Source organism: Oncorhynchus gorbuscha, unplaced genomic scaffold (genome assembly GCF_021184085.1).
Source record: "Oncorhynchus gorbuscha isolate QuinsamMale2020 ecotype Even-year unplaced genomic scaffold, OgorEven_v1.0 Un_scaffold_1384, whole genome shotgun sequence".
NCBI classification, from domain to species: Eukaryota; Metazoa; Chordata; class Actinopteri; order Salmoniformes; family Salmonidae; genus Oncorhynchus; species Oncorhynchus gorbuscha.
The window spans coordinates 98,947-118,818 of NW_025746177.1; the positions used below are offsets into that span (position 1 = coordinate 98,947).

General features: G+C 46.4%; 1 protein-coding gene across 1 annotated transcript in view; it reads right to left on the reverse strand.

Annotated features, from left to right (window-relative positions):
- Positions 1–19,872, reverse strand: part of iqca1 (IQ motif containing with AAA domain 1) — a 64,190-nt gene that overhangs the window by 42,620 nt on the left and 1,698 nt on the right. The window contains exons 2-8 of the mRNA XM_046337359.1: positions 18,203–18,530; positions 17,895–18,017; positions 15,723–15,917; positions 11,791–11,862; positions 9,911–10,119; positions 5,828–5,912; positions 5,577–5,732 (exon numbers count right to left, since the gene is read on the reverse strand). Coding sequence (XP_046193315.1) covers positions 5,577–5,732; positions 5,828–5,912; positions 9,911–10,119; positions 11,791–11,862; positions 15,723–15,917; positions 17,895–18,017; positions 18,203–18,530 — 1,168 coding nt within the window. The remainder of the gene's footprint in view (positions 1–5,576; positions 5,733–5,827; positions 5,913–9,910; positions 10,120–11,790; positions 11,863–15,722; positions 15,918–17,894; positions 18,018–18,202; positions 18,531–19,872) is intronic.

Genomic DNA, 19,872 nt, shown 5'->3' on the forward strand with positions numbered 1-19,872 from the left:
CAATCAGATCCAGAACTATCCATGCTGTGACACCAGGTCAGATCCAGAACTATCCATGCTGTGACACCAGGTAGGTCAGATCCAGAACTATCCATGCTGTGACAATAGGTCAGATCCAGAACTAACTATGCTGTGACACCAGGTCAGATCCAGAACTATCCATGCTGTGACACCAGGTAGGTCAGATCCAGAACTATCCATGCTGTGACAATAGGTCAGATCCAGAACTAACTATGCTGTGACAACAGGTCAGATCCAGAACTATCTATGCTGTGACACCAGGTAGGTCAGATCCAGAACTAGCTATGCTGTGACACCAGATCAGATCCAGAACTAATCTATGCTGTGACACCAGGTAGGTCAGATCCAGAACTATCCATGCTGTGACACCAGGTCAGATCCAGAACTATCCATGCTGTGACACCAGGTAGGTCAGATCCAGAACTATCCATGCTGTGACACCAGATCAGATCCAGAACTATCCATGCTGTGACACCAGATCAGATCCAGAACTATCCATGCTGTGACACCAGGTCAGATCCAGAACTATCCATGCTGTGACACCAGGTCAGATCCAGAACTATCCATGCTGTGACACCAGGTCAGATCCAGAACTAACTATGCTGTGACACCAGGTCAGATCCAGAACTAATTATGCTGTGACACCAGGTCAGATCCAGAACTATCTATGCTGTGACACCAGGTCAGATCTAGAACTAACTATGCTGTGACAACAGGTCAGATCCAGAACTAACTATGCTGTGACACCAGGTAGGTCAGATCCAGAACTAGCTATGCTGTGACACCAGGTCAGATCCAGAACTAATTATGCTGTGACACCAGGTAGGTCAGATCCAGAACTAACTATGCTGTGACACCAGGTAGGTCAGATCCAGAACTATCCATGCTGTGACACCAGGTCAGATCCAGAACTATCCATGCTGTGACACCAGATCAGATCCAGAACTATCCATGCTGTGACACCAGATCAGATCCAGAACTATCCATGCTGTGACACCAGGTCAGATCCAGAACTATCCATGCTGTGACACCAGGTCAGATTCAGAACTATCCATGCTGTGACACCAGATCAGATTCAGAACTATCCATGCTGTGACACCAGATCAGATTCAGAACTATCCATGCTGTGACACCAGATCAGATCCAGAACTATCCATGCTGTGACACCAGGTCAGATTCAGAACTAACTATGCTGTGACACCAGGTCAGATCCAGAACTATCCATGCTGGGACACCAGGTCAGATCCAGAGCTAACTTTGATGATGTGGATAAACAGTAGCAGACGGAGAGATGCTGGGTGGATGACTTCCAGAACTAGATGTTGTCTTAATGCATAGTCAGGGGTACAACATCAACATCCAGTCCCTTTACACATGCACGCATACGAAAACACACGTGCTCATGCATGCACACGCACACTTTCTCTTCCATTCAATGAGGAGAGTTGTAGACAGGTAGGGAGTGGACTGGGGGAGGGGGGTTCTTAAAGGGGGTCTATCAGTTATTCACACATGGCATGTTTTATGTTCCCTCTCATTCTTTAATACATTCCTCCAGTAGCATTTAATGGCTCCCAGAAGAGGAGAAATCCATTGGAAAATATTGTAGGAATCTTAAGTGCTTCATAATACGCTTCAACGTTGGATGACGACACTCATGGTGCGAGGCAGGAAGCGTCCTTATGGATGGACCAGAACCAGGACCAGAACCAGGACCAGGACCAGGACCAGAACCAGGACCAGGACCAGGACAGGAATGTTCCGAATGTCAGATGTTGCGTTTCAAGGCTGTGAGAACGTACCAGGGTTTTAATAGAGACGGATCAGGTAGTGAGGAACTGATGTCGATCATTGTGCTTTAGACTGGGGGGTTTTAGTGACCTGGTAAACCAGTGTTGATCTATAGACAACACTTCATTGTTTCTCTTTGTAGGACTGTTCAGGATTGTTCAGGACAAGGTTAAGGACGTCTCATAGAAGTCCAATAACAAACCAGGGCACAACCATAGGGTTTAAATATAACCGTTCACACCACCATGAGTCAATGTGTAACTTAACCTCCGTTACAGACGTATCGGTCATAGAAAGCAGTATAGAGATGAAGTGTCTATTTGATGAGTTCAACCATCTGGCACATCTGGAATAATCTTCTAGGTACCTCTAAAGTGATGTCCCCTTCTAGCCATGCTATTTCTCTGGTTCGTGAGCTGTCTCCAACGTAGTCAGGTGGATGTGAAATGTTCCTCCACAGCAAATTAAAGGGGCATTTCTTGGTTTTTACGTGAACAATGCTTCCATTCTAGTCTGTGGGATCAGAGCCAGACAATATGAGTGAGGACCTGTCATCCTCTTTCTGTTGCACGGTAACCACTAGTCATGACATCATCCTGATTCTAGAACATTGTAAGGTCCCCAGTGTACAGGATTAGCCTTACTGTAAAACGAGAAGTATCATGCCCTTTTCAACTCTATCCGTCTCTGGTAAAGGCCTGAGTGACAGACTAAGACCCATTGGTTTTATCTCTGAGACGGTCAGTCTGCTTTTAGAGTCTGACAGACTGCAGAGTGCTAGTTTAATCACACACCTCACTCAGAAGAACGCTGTGCCATTCTGTCTGAGAGGCTAAAGTGACTCCCAACTACAAAGGAGAGAAGCCCTGCCAAGGCTCAGCTCTGTTCTCCTGAACATCTCTTATCAGTTCTTTTGGCTTTAACCCTACATTATCACCCTCAACCATTATCACAGCTATTCTAAGAGCCCTATTCAAGCAAACTCTGTAACCGGATGTCCAGGACTGTACGGTAAACCCAGTCAAATAGACTTTGATTGAAAACAAGTGACCTCCTTGTCCAATAGCTGTTGCTATTCTGTTCAGGAACACATATTAGCTACTTCAATAAGAGATTTAAAGTCATAGAGAAGTCATTCAACAAAATAGTCATGAATAATCTTAATGCTCTATTCAATCCGTATCCAGGAAACACAGTGTTACAGAAAGATTTAAATTTAAAGGCCATGTTCCAGCATTAGCTGAGCCTGGATTCACCATAAACGCTGCACATGTCATCTCAATCGGAATTGACCTCTACATTTATATTGCGTAATCTGTAACGCTTCAGCGATACAGAATGAATATAGCCCTTAGTTTTATTGGCTTGATGTAGGACAACGAGAGACATATTGTTGTTCCACTGGGTATGTTCATGCAAGGGGGATATGGACTGGGACTAAATCCTTGGCTTGAACAAACCATTTTGAGGAACACTTGACTGAAATCAGAACCATTTCCTCAGTCTTCACAGTCTTCAGCAGTAAACATCTCTTTCGTTCCACCACACCCTCAATCATCTGAGAAGACAAAGCTCTTCCGCTTAGCTTCTGATTTAGTAGCGGAGGTGTATTTTATGGTCTTAATTGTGCACGTCCAGTGGGATTGGGCCTTCATGAGGAAAACAGGTGGAGAGAGGCTGCAACACAGCACATACTTCAATTCGCTTAAGAGGAAAAGCACACGACTGAAGATTATTGCCCATCACTTACACTTTCTGTCTACTGGTTTGACTTGGAGACTCTGTGGTCTTCTGAAGGTTTTGGGTGTTTCACTTTGTTTTAAGAATGGCATTAAGACCAGACTCAGATCAGTTATGTTTCAGGGGAAGAGAATAAACTGAGCTCTTCTTATCAAAAGCCTGGGTAAAGCAATTCTGAAGCTACTATTGGCCATCAAGCCTTGTCTGTTTAATAGCATGAGCCACTATTGGCCATCAAGCCTTGTCTGTTTAATAGCATGAGCCACTATTGGCCATCAAGCCTTGTCTGTTTAATACCATGAGCCACTATTGGCCAAGCCTTGTCTGTTTAATAACATGAGCCACTATTGGCCAAGCCTTGTCTGTTTAATAACATGAGCCACTATTGGCCAAGCCTTGTCTGTTTAATAACATGAGCCACTATTGGCCAAGCCTTGTCTGTTTAATAACATGAGCCACTATTGGCCAAGCCTTGTCTGTTTAATACCATGAGCCACTATTGGCCAAGCCTTGTCTGTTTAATACCATGAGCCACTATTGGCCAAGCCTTGTCTGTTTAATAACATGAGCCACTATTGGCCAAGCCTTGTCTGTTTAATAACATGAGCCACTATTGGCCAAGCCTTGTCTGTTTAATAACATGAGCCACTATTGGCCAAGCCTTGTCTGTTTAATAACATGAGCCACTATTGGCCAAGCCTTGTCTGTTTAATAACATGAGCCACTATTGGCCAAGCCTTGTCTGTTTAATAACATGAGCCACTATTGGCCAAGCCTTGTCTGTTTAATAACATGAGCCACTATTGGCCAAGCCTTGTCTGTTTAATAACATGAGCCACTATTGGCCAAGCCTTGTCTGTTTAATAACATGAGCCACTATTGGCCAAGCCTTGTCTGTTTAATAACATGAGCCACTATTGGCCAAGCCTTGTCTGTTTAATAACATGAGCCACTATTGGTCAAGCCTTGTCTGTTTAATTTAATAAGCCTTGTCTGTTTAATAACATGAGCCACTATTGGCCAAGCCTTGTCTGTTTAATAACATGAGCCACTATTGGTCAAGCCTTGTCTGTTTAATAACATGAGCCACTATTGGCCAAGCCTTGTCTGTTTAATAACATGAGCCAGCCTTGTCTGTTTAATAACATGAGCCACTATTCAAGCCTTGTCTGTTTAATAACATGAGCCACTATTGGTCAAGCCTTGTCTGTTTAATAACATGAGCCACTATTGGCCAAGCCTTGTCTGTTTAATAACATGAGCCACTATTGGCCAAGCCTTGTCTGTTTAATAACATGAGCCACTATTGGCCAAGCCTTGTCTGTTTAATAACATGAGCCACTATTGGCCAAGCCTTGTCTGTTTTAATAAGCCTTGTCTGTTTAATAACATGAGCCACTATTGGCCAAGCCTTGTCTGTTTAATAACATGAGCCACTATTGGCCAAGCCTTGTCTGTTTAATAACATGAGCCAAGCCTTGTCTGTTTAATAACATGAGCCACTATTGGCCAAGCCTTGTCTGTTTAATAACATGAGCCACTATTGGCCAAGCCTTGTCTGTTTAATAACATGAGCCACTATTGGCCAAGCCTTGTCTGTTTAATAACATGAGCCACTATTGGCCAAGCCTTGTCTGTTTAATAACATGAGCCACTATTGGCCAAGCCTTGTCTGTTTAATAACATGAGCCACTATTGGCCAAGCCTTGTCTGTTTAATAACATGAGCCACTATTGGCCAAGCCTTGTCTGTTTAATAACATGAGCCACTATTGGCCAAGCCTTGTCTGTTTAATAACATGAGCCACTATTGGCCAAGCCTTGTCTGTTTAATAACATGAGCCACTATTGGCCAAGCCTTGTCTGTTTAATAACATGAGCCACTATTGGCCAAGCCTTGTCTGTTTAATAACATGAGCCACTATTGGCCAAGCCTTGTCTGTTTAATAACATGAGCCACTATTGGCCAAGCCTTGTCTGTTTAATAACATGAGCCACTATTGGCCAAGCCTTGTCTGAGCCCACCTCTCCTTCTTCTTTTCCTCCTTTCTTCTGTTTGCTTCTCCGCTTCTTGTCTTTCTTCTGATCCTTGCGGTCCTTCCCACCCTTCTTATCTTTATTTACGTTGTCTTTCCTCTTCTTCTCCTTCTCTTCCTCTTTCGCTGCTAATTCTGCAGCGACCTATCAGGAACAGACATGAGATGAGCATAGAAAAGGAAATGGAGTGTTTGTTAACTGTCTGTAGGTTAGATGAGGACCATGGGTCATTAGTCTACCTGGTCAGGTGTCTTCTGTGTAAATATGGCTGTTGATCCCCCATCCTCAGCATTGGGGAAGTCAGGAAACTTTCCAGTGGCATCTCTACAATAAATAGCATGTTTTAACAGCGCAATCTGAGATACTTCCTGTTCTTAAATGATCATTACAGATGTATCATTCTTGATGAATTGTACTATGTCACACTGAGAGTCAGATGGCAGACCTCCAACAAGGTCACCAGAGGGCAGACCCTCCTAATGGTTTACTAAATGCCTCAGATACTTCCACTAATTAGGGGTGGTTCATGTCATGGAGCAGTTATCTCAATGTGGAGAGAAAATAATCACCGACCAGGAATTGCTCTTTGGAACGCCAAACTATGTATCCCTCACTTCCCTTCCAGCTCTCATTATCCTAAATCTTAGAGCAACCCTGTGAACCAACGTTTAGCTTCCAACTTCCTTCAAATCTGGTCCTCTCCTCTTGGCCTCAAAATGTTTGTGTTCTCATCAGACAGGTTGAGGAAGCCGAACCGACAGGGTTTAGATTCTCATCAGACAGGTTGAGGACGCTGTACCGACAGGGTTTAGATTCTCATCAGACAGGTTGAGGAAGCTGTACCGACAGGGTTTAGATTCTCATCAGACAGGTTGAGGAAGCTGTACCGACAGGGTTTAGATTCTCATCAGACAGGTTGAGGAAGCTGTACTGTGCCGACAGGGTTTAGATTCTCATCAGACAGGTTGAGGAAGCTGTACCGACAGGGTTTAGATTCTCATCAGACAGGTTGAGGAAGCTGTACCGACAGGGTTTAGATTCTCATCAGACAGGTTGAGGAAGCTGTACCGACAGGGTTTAGATTCTCATCAGACAGGTTGAGGAAGCTGTACCGACAGGGTTTAGATTCTCATCAGACAGGTTGAGGAAGCTGTACTGTGCCGACAGGGTTTAGATTCTCATCAGACAGGTTGAGGAAGCTGTACCGACAGGGTTTAGATTCTCATCAGACAGGTTGAGGAAGCTGTACCGACAGGTTTAGATTCTCATGAGACAGGTTGAGGAAGCTGTACCGACAGGGTTTAGATTCTCATCAGACAGGTTGAGGAAGCTGTACCAACAGGGTTTAGATTCTCATCAGACAGGTTGAGGAAGCTGTACTGTACCGACAGGGTTTAGAGTTTAGACTACCCTGGAGGGTGTGACCACCTCATCCATCCGTCACGCTGCGTATAATGTTGTCAGCAGCTCAGCCGAGGTCACAGCAGAGGGCAGGGCCGTGGAGGCCAGGCTGGAGCCTGAGACACTGGGGATGCGTCCCAAATGGGCCCATAGGGCTCTGGTCAAATGTAGTACACTATTTAGGGAATAGGGTGCCTTTTGGGATGCAGACTGGGGCTGAATGTGGAGGCCAGGGCCATTGTGGGTCATTGCTTCGTCCCCATGGGAGCTGTTCTCTCTCTGTTCACTCCCCAGGGCTCTCCAGCCTGGATGACTTATGTCCATTGTTCCTGCTCTACTGGGTATGCAGGCAGCACCCACCGCTGGCCAACCATAAATCACCCTGGAATTCACTAATAGGCAGCTAGCATGGAGGGGAAGACACACACACATAGAAGGAAGACACACACACATGGAGGGAAGACACACACAGAGGGAAGACACACATAGAGGAAAGACACACACACATAGAGGGAAGACACACAGAGGGAAGACACACATAGAGGGAAGACACACACAGAGGGAAGACACACACAGAGGGAAGACACACATAGAGGGAAGACACACATAGAGGGAAGACACACATAGAGGGAAGACACACATAGAGGGAAGACACACATAGAGGGAAGACACACATAGAGGGAAGACACACATGGAGGGAAGACACACATAGAGGGAAGACACACATAGAGGGAAGAGGGAAGACACACATAGAGGGAAGACACACATAGAGGGAAGACACACATAGAGGGAAGACACACACAGAGGGAAGACACACATAGAGGGAAGACACACATAGAGGGAAGACACACATAGAGGGAAGACACACATAGAGGGAAGACACACATAGAGGGAAGACACACATAGAGGGAAGACACACATAGAGGGAAGATAGAGAACACACACATAGAGGGAAGACACACATAGAGGGAAGACACGCATAGAGGGAAGACACACATAGAGGGAAGACACACATAGAAGAAAACACACATAGAGGGAAGACACACACAGAGGGAAGACACACATAGAGGGAAGACACACATAGAGGGAAGACACACACAGAGGGAAGACACACACAGAGGGAAGACACACATAGAGGGAAGACACACATAGAGGGAAGACACACACATAGAGGGAAGACACACACACATAGAGGGAAGACACACACACATAGAGGGAAGACACACATAGAGGGAAGACACACATAGAGGGAAGACACACATAGAGGGAAGACACACATAGAGGGAAGACACACATAGAGGGAAGACACACACACATAGAGGGAAGACACACATAGAGGGAAGACACGCATAGAGGGAAGACACACATAGAGGGAAGACACACATAGAGGGAAGACACACATAGAGGGAAGACACACATAGAGGGAAGACACACACACATAGAGGGAAGACACACACACATAGAGGGAAGACACACAGAGGGAAGACACACATAGAGGGAAGACACACAGAGGGAAGACACACATAGAGGGAAGACACACATAGAGGGAAGACACACATAGAGGGAAGACACACATAGAGGGAAGACACACATAGAGGGAAGACACACATAGAGGGAAGACACACATAGAGGGAAGACACACATAGAGGGAAGACACACATAGAGGGAAGACACACATAGAGGGAAGACACACACAGAGGGAAGACACACACATAGAGGGAAGACACACATAGAGGGAAGACACAGATAGAGGGAAGACACACATAGAGGGAAGACACACATAGAGGGAAGACACACATAGAGGGAAGACACACATAGAGGGAAGACACACATAGAGGGAAGACACGCATAGAGGGAAGACACACATAGAGGGAAGACACACATAGAGGGAAGACACACATAGAGGGAAGACACACACAGAGGGAAGACACACACACATAGAGGGAAGACACACATAGAGGGAAGACACACACAGAGGGAAGACACACACACATAGAGGGAAGACACGCATAGAGGGAAGACACACATAGAGGGAAGACACACATAGAGGGAAGACACACATAGAGGGAAGACACACATAGAGGGAAGACACACATAGAGGGAAGACACACATAGAGGGAAGACACACACAGAGGGAAGAGACAGATAGAGGGAAGACACAGATAGAGGGAAGACATAGAGGGAAGACACACATAGAGGGAAGAGAGGGAAGACACACATAGAGGGAAGACACACATAGAGGGAAGACACACACAGAGGGGAAGACACACAGAGAGAAGACACACATAGAGGGAAGACACACACACATAGAGGGAAGACACACATAGAGGGAAGACACACATAGAGGGAAGACACACATAGAGGGAAGACACACATAGAGGGAAGACACACATAGAGGGAAGACACACATAGAGGGAAGACACACATAGAGGGAAGACACACATAGAGGGAAGACACACATAGAGGGAAGACACACATAGAGGGAGGACACACATAGAGGGAAGACACGCATAGAGGGAGGACACACATAGAGGGAAGACACACATAGAGGGAAGACACACATAGAGGGAAGACACACACACATAGAGGGAAGACACACCTAGCCACTGACTGTGACTCCATTCCTCCGGCCATATCCTGCACCTAACAGCCATTAGGCCTCACACTAACACTCTGTTTTTGCTCTTGTCCTCCCCCTCCCCTTTTCCATTCCAACCTCCTCCTCATGACACGAACAGGGATAGATACATACTGGTGGTGAAGGGTTTGGCAGGAGCCAGGAAGAGTCTATGGGTGTGATAACCTCAGAGACATGGCAGTGAAAGAGGCAGGAGTTAGTTTGGGCAGAGAGAGAAGATAACACAGAAAAGAAACAGCTACTGTGAAAGAAGACAGACTTCCCCGTTGCCCGCCTGTCTCACCGGCACTCGATAAACCACTGTCTGATCTGCTCCTGCAGGGTTTCCCGTAGGTCAGGGCCATCCACGGCACGCACAGATTCCTTGATGCTGACCAGGGCCCTCTGGTACTCAGCCTCATTCTCCTCCTGGACCAGCCTGCGAGTCGTCTCCACCTGCTGGGCCTTCAGCTGGGCCACACTGGGCCTCTGCTGCTGCTGCTCTGGAAGGACCTGAGGACCAGGGAGGACCAGACACAGCTATAGAGATTAATGGGGTGAGGCAGGGAGGCAGCTTAAGCCCCACCCTCTTCAACATATCTATCAACGAATTGGCGAGGGCACTAGAACAGTCTGCAGCACCCGGCCTCACCTACTAGAATCTGAAGTCAAATGTCTACTGTTTGCTGATGATCTGGTGTTTCTGTCTCTGACCAAGGAGGGCCTACAGCAGCTCCTAGATCTTCTGCACATATTCTGCCAGACCTGGGCCCTGACAGTAAATCTCAGTAAGAACAAAATAATGGTGTTCCAAAAAAGGTCCAGTCGCCAGGACCACAAATACAAATTACATCTAGACACCTTTGCCCTAGAGCACACAAAAAATGATACATACCTTGGCCTAAACATCAGCGCCACAGGTAACTTCCACAAAGCTGTGAACAATCTGAGAGACAAGGACTATCAAAAGGAGCATAAAATTTGACATACCAATTAGGATCTGGCTAAAAATACTTGAATCAGTCATAGAGCCCATTGCCCTTTATGGTTGTGAGGTCTGGGGTCCGCTCACCAACCAAGAATTCACAAAATGGGACAAACACCAAATTGAGACTCCGCATGCAGAATTCTGCAAAAATATCCCCAGTGTACAACGTAAAACACCATATAATGCATGCAGAGCAGAATTGGGCCGATACCCACTAATTATCAAAATCCAGAAAGATTTTCTACAACCACCTAAAAGGAAACAATTCCCAAACCTCCCATAACAAAGCCATCACCTACAGACAGATGAACCTGGAGAAGAGCCCCCTAAGCAAGCTGGTCCTGGGGCTCTGTTCACAAACACAAACAGACCCCACAGAGCCCCAGGACAGCAACACAATTAGACCCAACCATGTCATGAGAAAACAAAAAGATAATTACTTGACACATTGCAAAGAATTAACAGTGGCAGAAAACCTGATCACTGTGACTGACCCAAATTTAAGGAAAGCTTTGACTAAGTACAGACTCAGTGAGCATAGCCTTGCTATTGAGAAAGGTAGTCATAGGCAGACCTGGCTAACAAGAGAAGACAGGCTATGTGCACACTGCCCACAAAATGAGGTGGAAACTGAGCAGCACTTCCTAACCTCCTGCCAAATGTATGACCATATTAGAGACACATATTTTCCCTCAGATTACACAGATCCACAAAGAAATTGAATCCAAATCCAATTCAATCACAGCAGCAAGATTTGTGACCTGTTGCCACAAGAAAAGGGCAACCAGTGAAGAACAACACCATTTATTTGCACACTATTTGCACATTGTTACAACAATGTATATAGACATAATATCACATTTGAAATGTCTTTATTCTTTTGTAACTTTTGTGAATGTAATGTTTACTGTTTTAATGTTTATTTCACTTGCTTAGGCAATGTTTCCCATGCCAATAAAGCCCCTTAGAGAGAGACAGAGACAGAGACAGAGACAGCTGACTGACTGACTGACTTAGCACAAATGGAAGACAAACATAGTTACCATGGCACCAAGGCTTGTCTGGTTATCACCACTGGTACTGATTGGCTGACCTTCCCAATACAGACGTGCCTGTGTTTATTGACTCAGAGTAACCCTGCCCCTTTGTTACCCAACACAGTCCTGGTAGAGGGAACAGTGAACAAGTACACCCACCATTCCCAGAAATATCATCTCCTCCAGCCGTTCTCTCCTGGTCCTCTTCCTCTGACTGTAGCCCCGCCAAACCTGGAACATACCAGAACAACAGGACAGCTAGGACACAACACAGGACACCTGGAACATAACAGAACAACAGAACAGCTAGGACACAACACAGGACACCTAGAACATACCAGAACAACAGGGACAGCTAGGACACAACACAGGACACCTGGAACATACCAGAACAACAGGACAGCTAGGACACAACACAGGACACCTGGAACATACCAGAACAACAGGACAGCTAGGACACAACACAGGACACCTGGAACATACCAGAACAACAGGACAGCTAGGACACAACACAGGACACCTGGAACATACCAGAACAACAGAACAGCTAGGACACAACACAGGACACCTGGAACATACCAGAACAACAACAGCTAGGACACAACACAGGACACCTGGAACATACCAAAACAACAGGACAGCTAGGACACAACACAGGACACCTGGAACAACAGAACAGCTAGGACACAACACAGGACACCTGGAACATACCAAAACAACAGGACAGCTAGGACACAACACAGGACACCTGGAACATACACCAGAACAACAGGGCAGCTAGGACACAACACAGGACACCTAGAACACACCAGAAAAACAGGACACCTAGAACACAAAAATACATACCTAGAACCCAAAACAAGACACACATAGAACATAAAACAAGACAAGTAGAACACAACACAAGGGGACAGACAAAAGGGGATTTTATAACCAGCATGCCCATACTGCATTGCATGAACAGCTGAGAGCTGAGCAGAGCCTGACAAATGCCAAACACTCAGGACCCGGGGGCTGGCAGGCGGCTAACATCCAGGAGACCGACGCTACTCATGATAACACCTGCCCCCCCCCGTAGAAGAGACCCCTCTCTTTGTCTGGTCTGCTACAATGATATCTCCCCCCACGAGGAATGTAACTCTACTGCAGGGAGGAATGAGCCTCTATGTATCAGTCACAGTGGTGGTGTCATCTGATATAAAAGTAGTGTCCTGTTCTACCAAGGTGCTGCTTACAAAGTCAGGTTTGTCTAACAGTGTTTGATCGATACCGTCCCTTGTGCAAGACAGGGATTAACATTGACCCAGCGCTCTGACCTGAACATGAACCCTAACAGGTCAGGTCAACAGAACCACTTGTCACGACCTCAGCCATGACACATTATTATACCGATACATGATCCAACCTCTCCATAAAATATCTACACACCCGATTCCTCCGTGAAAGCAATGTGCCCAGTGGCTTTGTTAGGCCAGAGATGGTTTACACTTGGGCCGATGAGAGAGAATGGTGGGGGGAACTGAAAGGGAGTCTGAATTTTAGGTGTTTGTTTCCATGACCTTGCTGATCATGTAATGTGATGACCCTGCGTTTTGACAGCTGGGTGTCTGTATGAGAACATCGAGGTGGTTCTCTGGTTCTGAACCAACCAACAACAGAGAGGTGACATTGAGATAACATTGTTGAGATGGAGTTCTTGTGCCTTTTTGCAAAGCAGGCAGAAAACTATATCACTTGGACCCATGTCTCCATACAAAGTAAAAGCAGCCATCGATCTGGACTTGGACTCAGTCCAAGTGTCTAGCAGAGTTTTATACAGATGGTATTCTGTTACCCATCTTTGAGCAATTCATCAAGAGGTGGTTTGGCTTTGACTAGAGAGAGTGGGATGAACTACAAACCTCTGACTAGAGAGAGTGGGATGAACTACAACCCTCTGACTAGAGAGAGTGGGATGAACTACAACCCTCTGACTAGAGAGAGTGGGATGAACTACAACCCTCTGACTAGAGAGAGTGGGATGAACTACAACCCTCTGACTAGAGAGAGTGGGATGAACTACAACCCTCTGACTAGAGAGAGTGGGATGAACTACAACCCTCTGACTAGAGAGAGTGGGATGAACTACAACCCTTTGACTAGAGAGAGTGGGATGAACTGACAACAACCCTCTGACTAGAGAGAGTGGGATGCTACAACCCTCTGACTAGAGAGAGTGGGATGAACTACAACCCTCTGACTAGAGAGAGTGGGATGAACTACAACCCTCTGACTAGAGAGAGTGGGATGAACTACAACCCTCTGACTAGAGAGAGTGGGATGAACTACAACCCTCTGACTAGAGACAGTGGGATGAACTACAACCCTCTGACTAGAGAGTGGGATGAGTGGGATGAACTACAACCCTCTGACTAGAGAGAGTGGGATGAACTACAACCCTGACTAGAGAGAGTGGGATGACTACAACCCTCTGAGAGAGTGGGATGAACTACAACCCTCTGACTAGAGAGAGTGGGATGAACTACAACCCTCTGACTAGAGAGAGTGGGATGAACTACAACCCTCTGACTAGAGAGAGTGGGATGAACTACAACCTCTGACTAGAGAGAGTGGGATGACAAGAGAGAGTGGGATGAACTACAACCCTCTGACTAGAGAGAGTGGGATGAACTACAACCCTCTGACTAGAGACAGTGGGATGAACTACAACCCTCTGACTAGAGAGAGTGGGATGAACTACAACCCTCTGACTAGAGAGAGTGGGATGAACTACAACCCTCTGACTAGAGATGAACTACAACCCTCTGTGGGATGAACTACAACCCTCTGACTAGAGAGAGTGGGATGAACTACAACCCTCTGACTAGAGAGAGTGGGATGAACTACAACCCTCTGACTAGAGAGAGTGGGATGAACTACAACCCTCTGACTAGAGAGAGTGGGATGAACTACAACCCTCTGACTAGAGACAGTGGGATGAACTACAACCCTCTGACTAGAGACAGTGGGATGAACTACAACCCTCTGACTAGAGAGAGTGGGATGAACTACAACCCTCTGACTAGAGACAGTGGGATGAACTACAACCCTCTGACTAGAGAGAGTGGGATGAACTACAACCCTCTGACTAGAGAGAGTGGGATGAACTACAACCCTCTGACTAGAGAGAGTGGGATGAACTACAACCCTCTGACTAGAGACAGTGGGATGAACTACAACCTCTGACTGACTATGAAACCCTCTGACTACCCTCTGAGAGTGGGATGAACTACAACCCTCTGACTAGAGAGAGTGGGATGAACTACAACCCTCTGACTAGAGAGAGTGGGATGAACTACAACCCTCTGACTAGAGAGAGTGGGATGAACTACAACCCTCTGACTAGAGACAGTGGGATGAACTACAACCCTCTGACTAGAGAGAGTGGGATGAACTACAACCTAGAGAGAGTGGGATGAACTACAACCCTGACTAGAGAGAGTGGGATGAACTACAACCCTCTGACTAGAGAGAGTGGGATGAACTACAACCCTCTGACTAGAGAGAGTGGGATGAACTACAACCCTCTGGAAAAAAACACTTTAAAAAAACAACAACAACTCAAACTTGTATCTCAAACAGACCATTTCAAAAATGCTTATTATTTTGTTCTAGAGGATGATGTCATCATCCTGAGGATGAGCTGGCCAATCAGTGGTCTATTTGCATTCATATTTTTAACGCCCACACCATTCCAACACAGAAAAGCTGCGTTTTAACATACTTAATAAATGAAAAAGGAAAACTATTTCACTCATGTTGTAATTAACTATAAGTAATATTTCATAAAAATCTGGAAACACTGGACAGTTACTTTAACCCAGTTAATCAGCTTCCCTGACTGTTGGCTGTGTCTTTAGTGGTTCACTCGTATTAAAACATCAGTCAGTACTGTTCAACAGCAATTGGAAATGTTGGCCTGGTATTGAAAGTAAAGTTTGCGGACAACATATGAGAAACGAAACATTTACATTTACATTTAAGTCATTTAGCAGACGCTCTTATCCAGAGCGACTTACAAATTGAAACAATAAGTATACTACACTCCTTACCTTCTGAATGCATGTGGCAGCCTGGTCGGGGTCCAGGGTGCTGATGGGTGTTTGGCTCGTGGCCTGGCTCCCTTCTTCCTCAGCCTGCCGTATCTCCTTCATGAAGAGATGCCTGAGCCGACCCTGCCGTGCCCGCTCACAAACCTGAAGGACCCGAACAGCTTCCTCCAGACACATGGTCTGAACCGACACCTCCTGACACAGACAGCAGTATAGACATAAGAGGGACAGGACCTCAACACTGTGAGAGTAATGTTAACCTCCTCCCCAGGCATACAAGAAGCATCTGCTGTGTGAGACTAGAGTAATGTTAACCTCCTCCCCAGGCATACAAGAAGCATCTGCTGTGTGAGACTAGAGTAATGTTAACCTCCTCCCCAGGCATACAAGAAGCATCTGCTGTGTGAGACTAGAGTAATGTTAACCTCCTCCCCAGGCATACAAGCATCTGCTGGGAGAGAAGCATCTGCATCTGTGTGAGACTAGAGTAATGTTAACCTCCTCCCCAGGCATACAACTTGGGGAAGAAGCATCTGCTGTGTGAGACTAGAGTAATGTTAACCTCCTCCCCAGGCATACAACTTGGGGAAGAAGCATCTGCTGTGTGAGACTAGAGTAATGTTAACCTCCTCCCCAGGCATACAACTTGGGGAAGAAGCATCTGCTGTGTGAGACTAGAGTAATGTTAACCTCCTCCCCAGGCATACAACTTGGGGAAGAAGCATCTGCTGTGTGAGACTAGAGTAATGTTAACCTCCTCCCCAGGCATACAACTTAGAGTAATGGGAAGAAGCATCTGCTGTGTGAGACTAGAGTAATGTTAACCTCCTCCCCAGGCATACAACTTGGGGAAGAAGCATCTGCTGTGTGAGACTAGAGTAATGTTAACCTCCTCCCCAGGCATACAACTTGGGGAAGAAGCATCTGCTGTGTGAGACTAGAGTAATGTTAACCTCCTCCCCAGGCATACAACTTGGGGAAGAAGCATCTGCTGTGTGAGACTAGAGTAATGTTAACCTCCTCCCCAGGCATACAACTTGGGGAAGAAGCATCTGCTGTGTGAGACTAGAGTAATGTTAACCTCCTCCCCAGGCATACAACTTGGGGAAGAAGCATCTGCTGTGTGAGACTAGAGTAATGTTAACCTCCTCCCCGGGCATACAAGAAGCATCTGTTGTGTGAGACTAGAGTAATGTTAACCTCCTCCCCAGGCATACAACTTGGAGAAGAAGCATCTGCTGTGTGAGACTAGAGTAATGTTAACCTCCTCCCCAGGCATACAACTTGGGGAAGAAGCATCTGCTGTGTGAGACTAGAGTAATGTTAACCTCCTCCCCAGGCATACAACTTGGGGAAGAAGCATCTGCTGTGTGAGACTAGAGTAATGTTAACCTCCTCCCCAGGCATACAACTTGGGGAAGAAGCATCTGCTGTGTGAGACTAGAGTAATGTTAACCTCCTCCCCAGGCATACAACTTGGGGAAGAAGCATCTGCTGTGTGAGACTAGAGTAATGTTAACCTCCTCCCCAGGCATACTTGAGAGAAGAAGCACTGGGGAAGAAGCATCTGCTGTGTGAGACTAGAGTAATGTTAACCTCTCCCCAGGCATACAACTTGGGAAGAAGCATCTGCTGTGTGAGACTAGAGTAATGTTAACCTCCTCCCCAGGCATACAACTTGGGGAAGAAGCATCTGCTGTGTGAGACTAGAGTAATGTTATTCTCCTCCCCAGGCATACAACTTGGGGAAGAAGCATCTGCTGTGTGAGACTAGAGTAATGTTAACCTCCTCCCCAGGCATACAACTTGGGGAAGAAGCATCTGCTGTGTGAGACTAGAGTAATGTTAACCTCCTCCCCAGGCATACAACTTGGGGAAGAAGCATCTGCTGTGTGAGACTAGAGTAATGTTAACCTCCTCCCCAGGCATACAACTTGGGGAAGAAGCATCTGCTGTGTGAGACTAGAGTAATGTTAACCTTCTCCCCAGGCATACAACTTGGGGAGGAAGCATCTGCTGTGTGAGACTATAGTAATGTTTAAGTTTAATATTTTATTCTACATCCACACTATATATCTCGACTGAGGTTAACCGTATTTATTTTAATGAATTTCATGGTAACAATTGTTATAATTTCTTGCATAAGGGAGTCTGATAGTGTGTTTCTCTAACCTGCTCAACCTGTTCAATGTGTCCCCCTTTAGCCATGACATGAGCCAGCATCTTCTCTCTGTCCCGCAGCACACGCATCTTCTCTCTCACAAAATACTGAGGGATGGGCACCTCCAGGTCCTCCTGCAAAATATAATATTGCATAAATATTGCTCTGTTGTTGTGTGTGATTCAAAAGGTAGAATCTCTGAGTCAAAGGGGTGAGTTCCAAATACTTTGAAAATGACTGTCAGGATACAGAAACTCCTTTTCCTCATTCCCCCTTCACGTCCTATCACTCAGTCCCCGGTACAGTACCACTGACTCACAGGTGTCAGCTTGAGGTCCTGCAGCACATCATCAAAGTAGTGGAACTCTGAGAACTCCAGCTCCACCATCTCGTTCTTGAGCTCCAGGATTCTACCCATCACGCCGTCCAACACGTGCCTGACCATGCGTCTCTTCTGGGGGTGAACTATCTGGTCGTAGACAGCCTCCAGGCTGCGGAAGATCTGCAGGTACTTCAGGTAGAAGGTGGCCAGGCCCTGGAAGACCTGCAGCCGGTCCTTCAGCGGCCGAGGGGCAGTGGGAGGGTGCTCATCCACCAGGAGGTCCTCCAAGGCTCCATGGGCCTGGACCCACATCCTGGTGTAGGAGCTGAGGAGAAGGACAAGGAGAAGGAGGGGAAAGAGAAGCAGAAGGGAGAGTGAAGGAGGAGGAGAAGGGAGAGCAAAGGGGAATGAGGAGGAGGGGGAGGGGAAGGAGAAAGAACAGGGGGAGAGAGAAGGTGAAGGGGAAATAGAAGGAGGAGGGGAAGGAGAAGGAGGAGGGGAAGGAGGAGAAGGGGAAGTGAAGGAGGAAGAACAGGAGGAGAGAGAAGGTGAAGGGGAAATAGAAGGAGGAGGAGAAGGGAGAGCGAAGGGGAAAGAGGAGGAGGGGGGAGGGTTGGGAGAAAGAACAGGAGGAGAGAGAAGGTGAAGGGGAAATAGAAGGAGGAGAAGAAGGAGAAGGAGGAGGGGAAGGAGGAGAAGGGGAAGTGAAGGAGGAAGAACAGGAGGAGAGAGAAGGTGAAGGGGAAATAGAAGGAGGAGGAGAAGGGAGAGCGAAGGGGAAAGAGGAGGAGGGGGAGGGGTGGGAGAAAGAACAGGAGGAGAGAGAAGGTGAAGGGGAAATAGAAGGAGGAGAAGAAGGGGAAGGAGGAGAAGGGGAAGTGAAGGAGGAAGAACAGGAGGAGAGAGAAGGTGAAGGGGAAACAGAAGGAGGAGGGGAAGGAGAAGGAGGAGGGGAAGGAGGAGAAGGGGAAGTGAAGGAGGAAGAGAAGTGAGAGCGAAGGGGAAGGGCATATCATATGTGGATGGACATATTGGACCTATTTTGAGGGGGAAGGATCTCTTTCTTACTATGTCTGGCTCTTTCTCTCTTACTTTTCTGGACGGATCAAGGCCAAGGTAGAACCATCACCTGCTTCAGGATAGCTGCCCTTGGCAGAGCTGTCTCTCCAGGTTATGTCTGATAAGTACCATTAACAGGATTGAAGGATTCTAACACCTATTTCTTTCACTTTGCACTAGATTGTCAATAACCCTCTCTTTGTCATGCAGTAACTGGCAGGTGGTCTGTCAGTCAAAACATTCAAACAAGCCTAACACCACCTGGCTAAAACATCTGGGAATAAGAGGGGTGCACTTGTCTTCTTGGTTATAGTTTATATTTACCGTAGGTATAAAAATACCTTCCTACCTCAGCCTAGCTGTTGTAAAAATTAGAGTTTGTTGACACATAGAACTATCAATGCCATAGAAGAAAACAAAAATGGCCGCAATATATCCCTAATGTCACTCCCTAACAGCCATCAACAAATAACCATTATAGGCCTACAGAGGTAGGATCTTAATTTGACCTATATTGTCACAGCAAAATAATCATGTAGCAACAGGATTTTAACAGATTTTAACATTTAGTCCATAATCTGGCCAAAAGTAGGCTACATGAAAAGTGC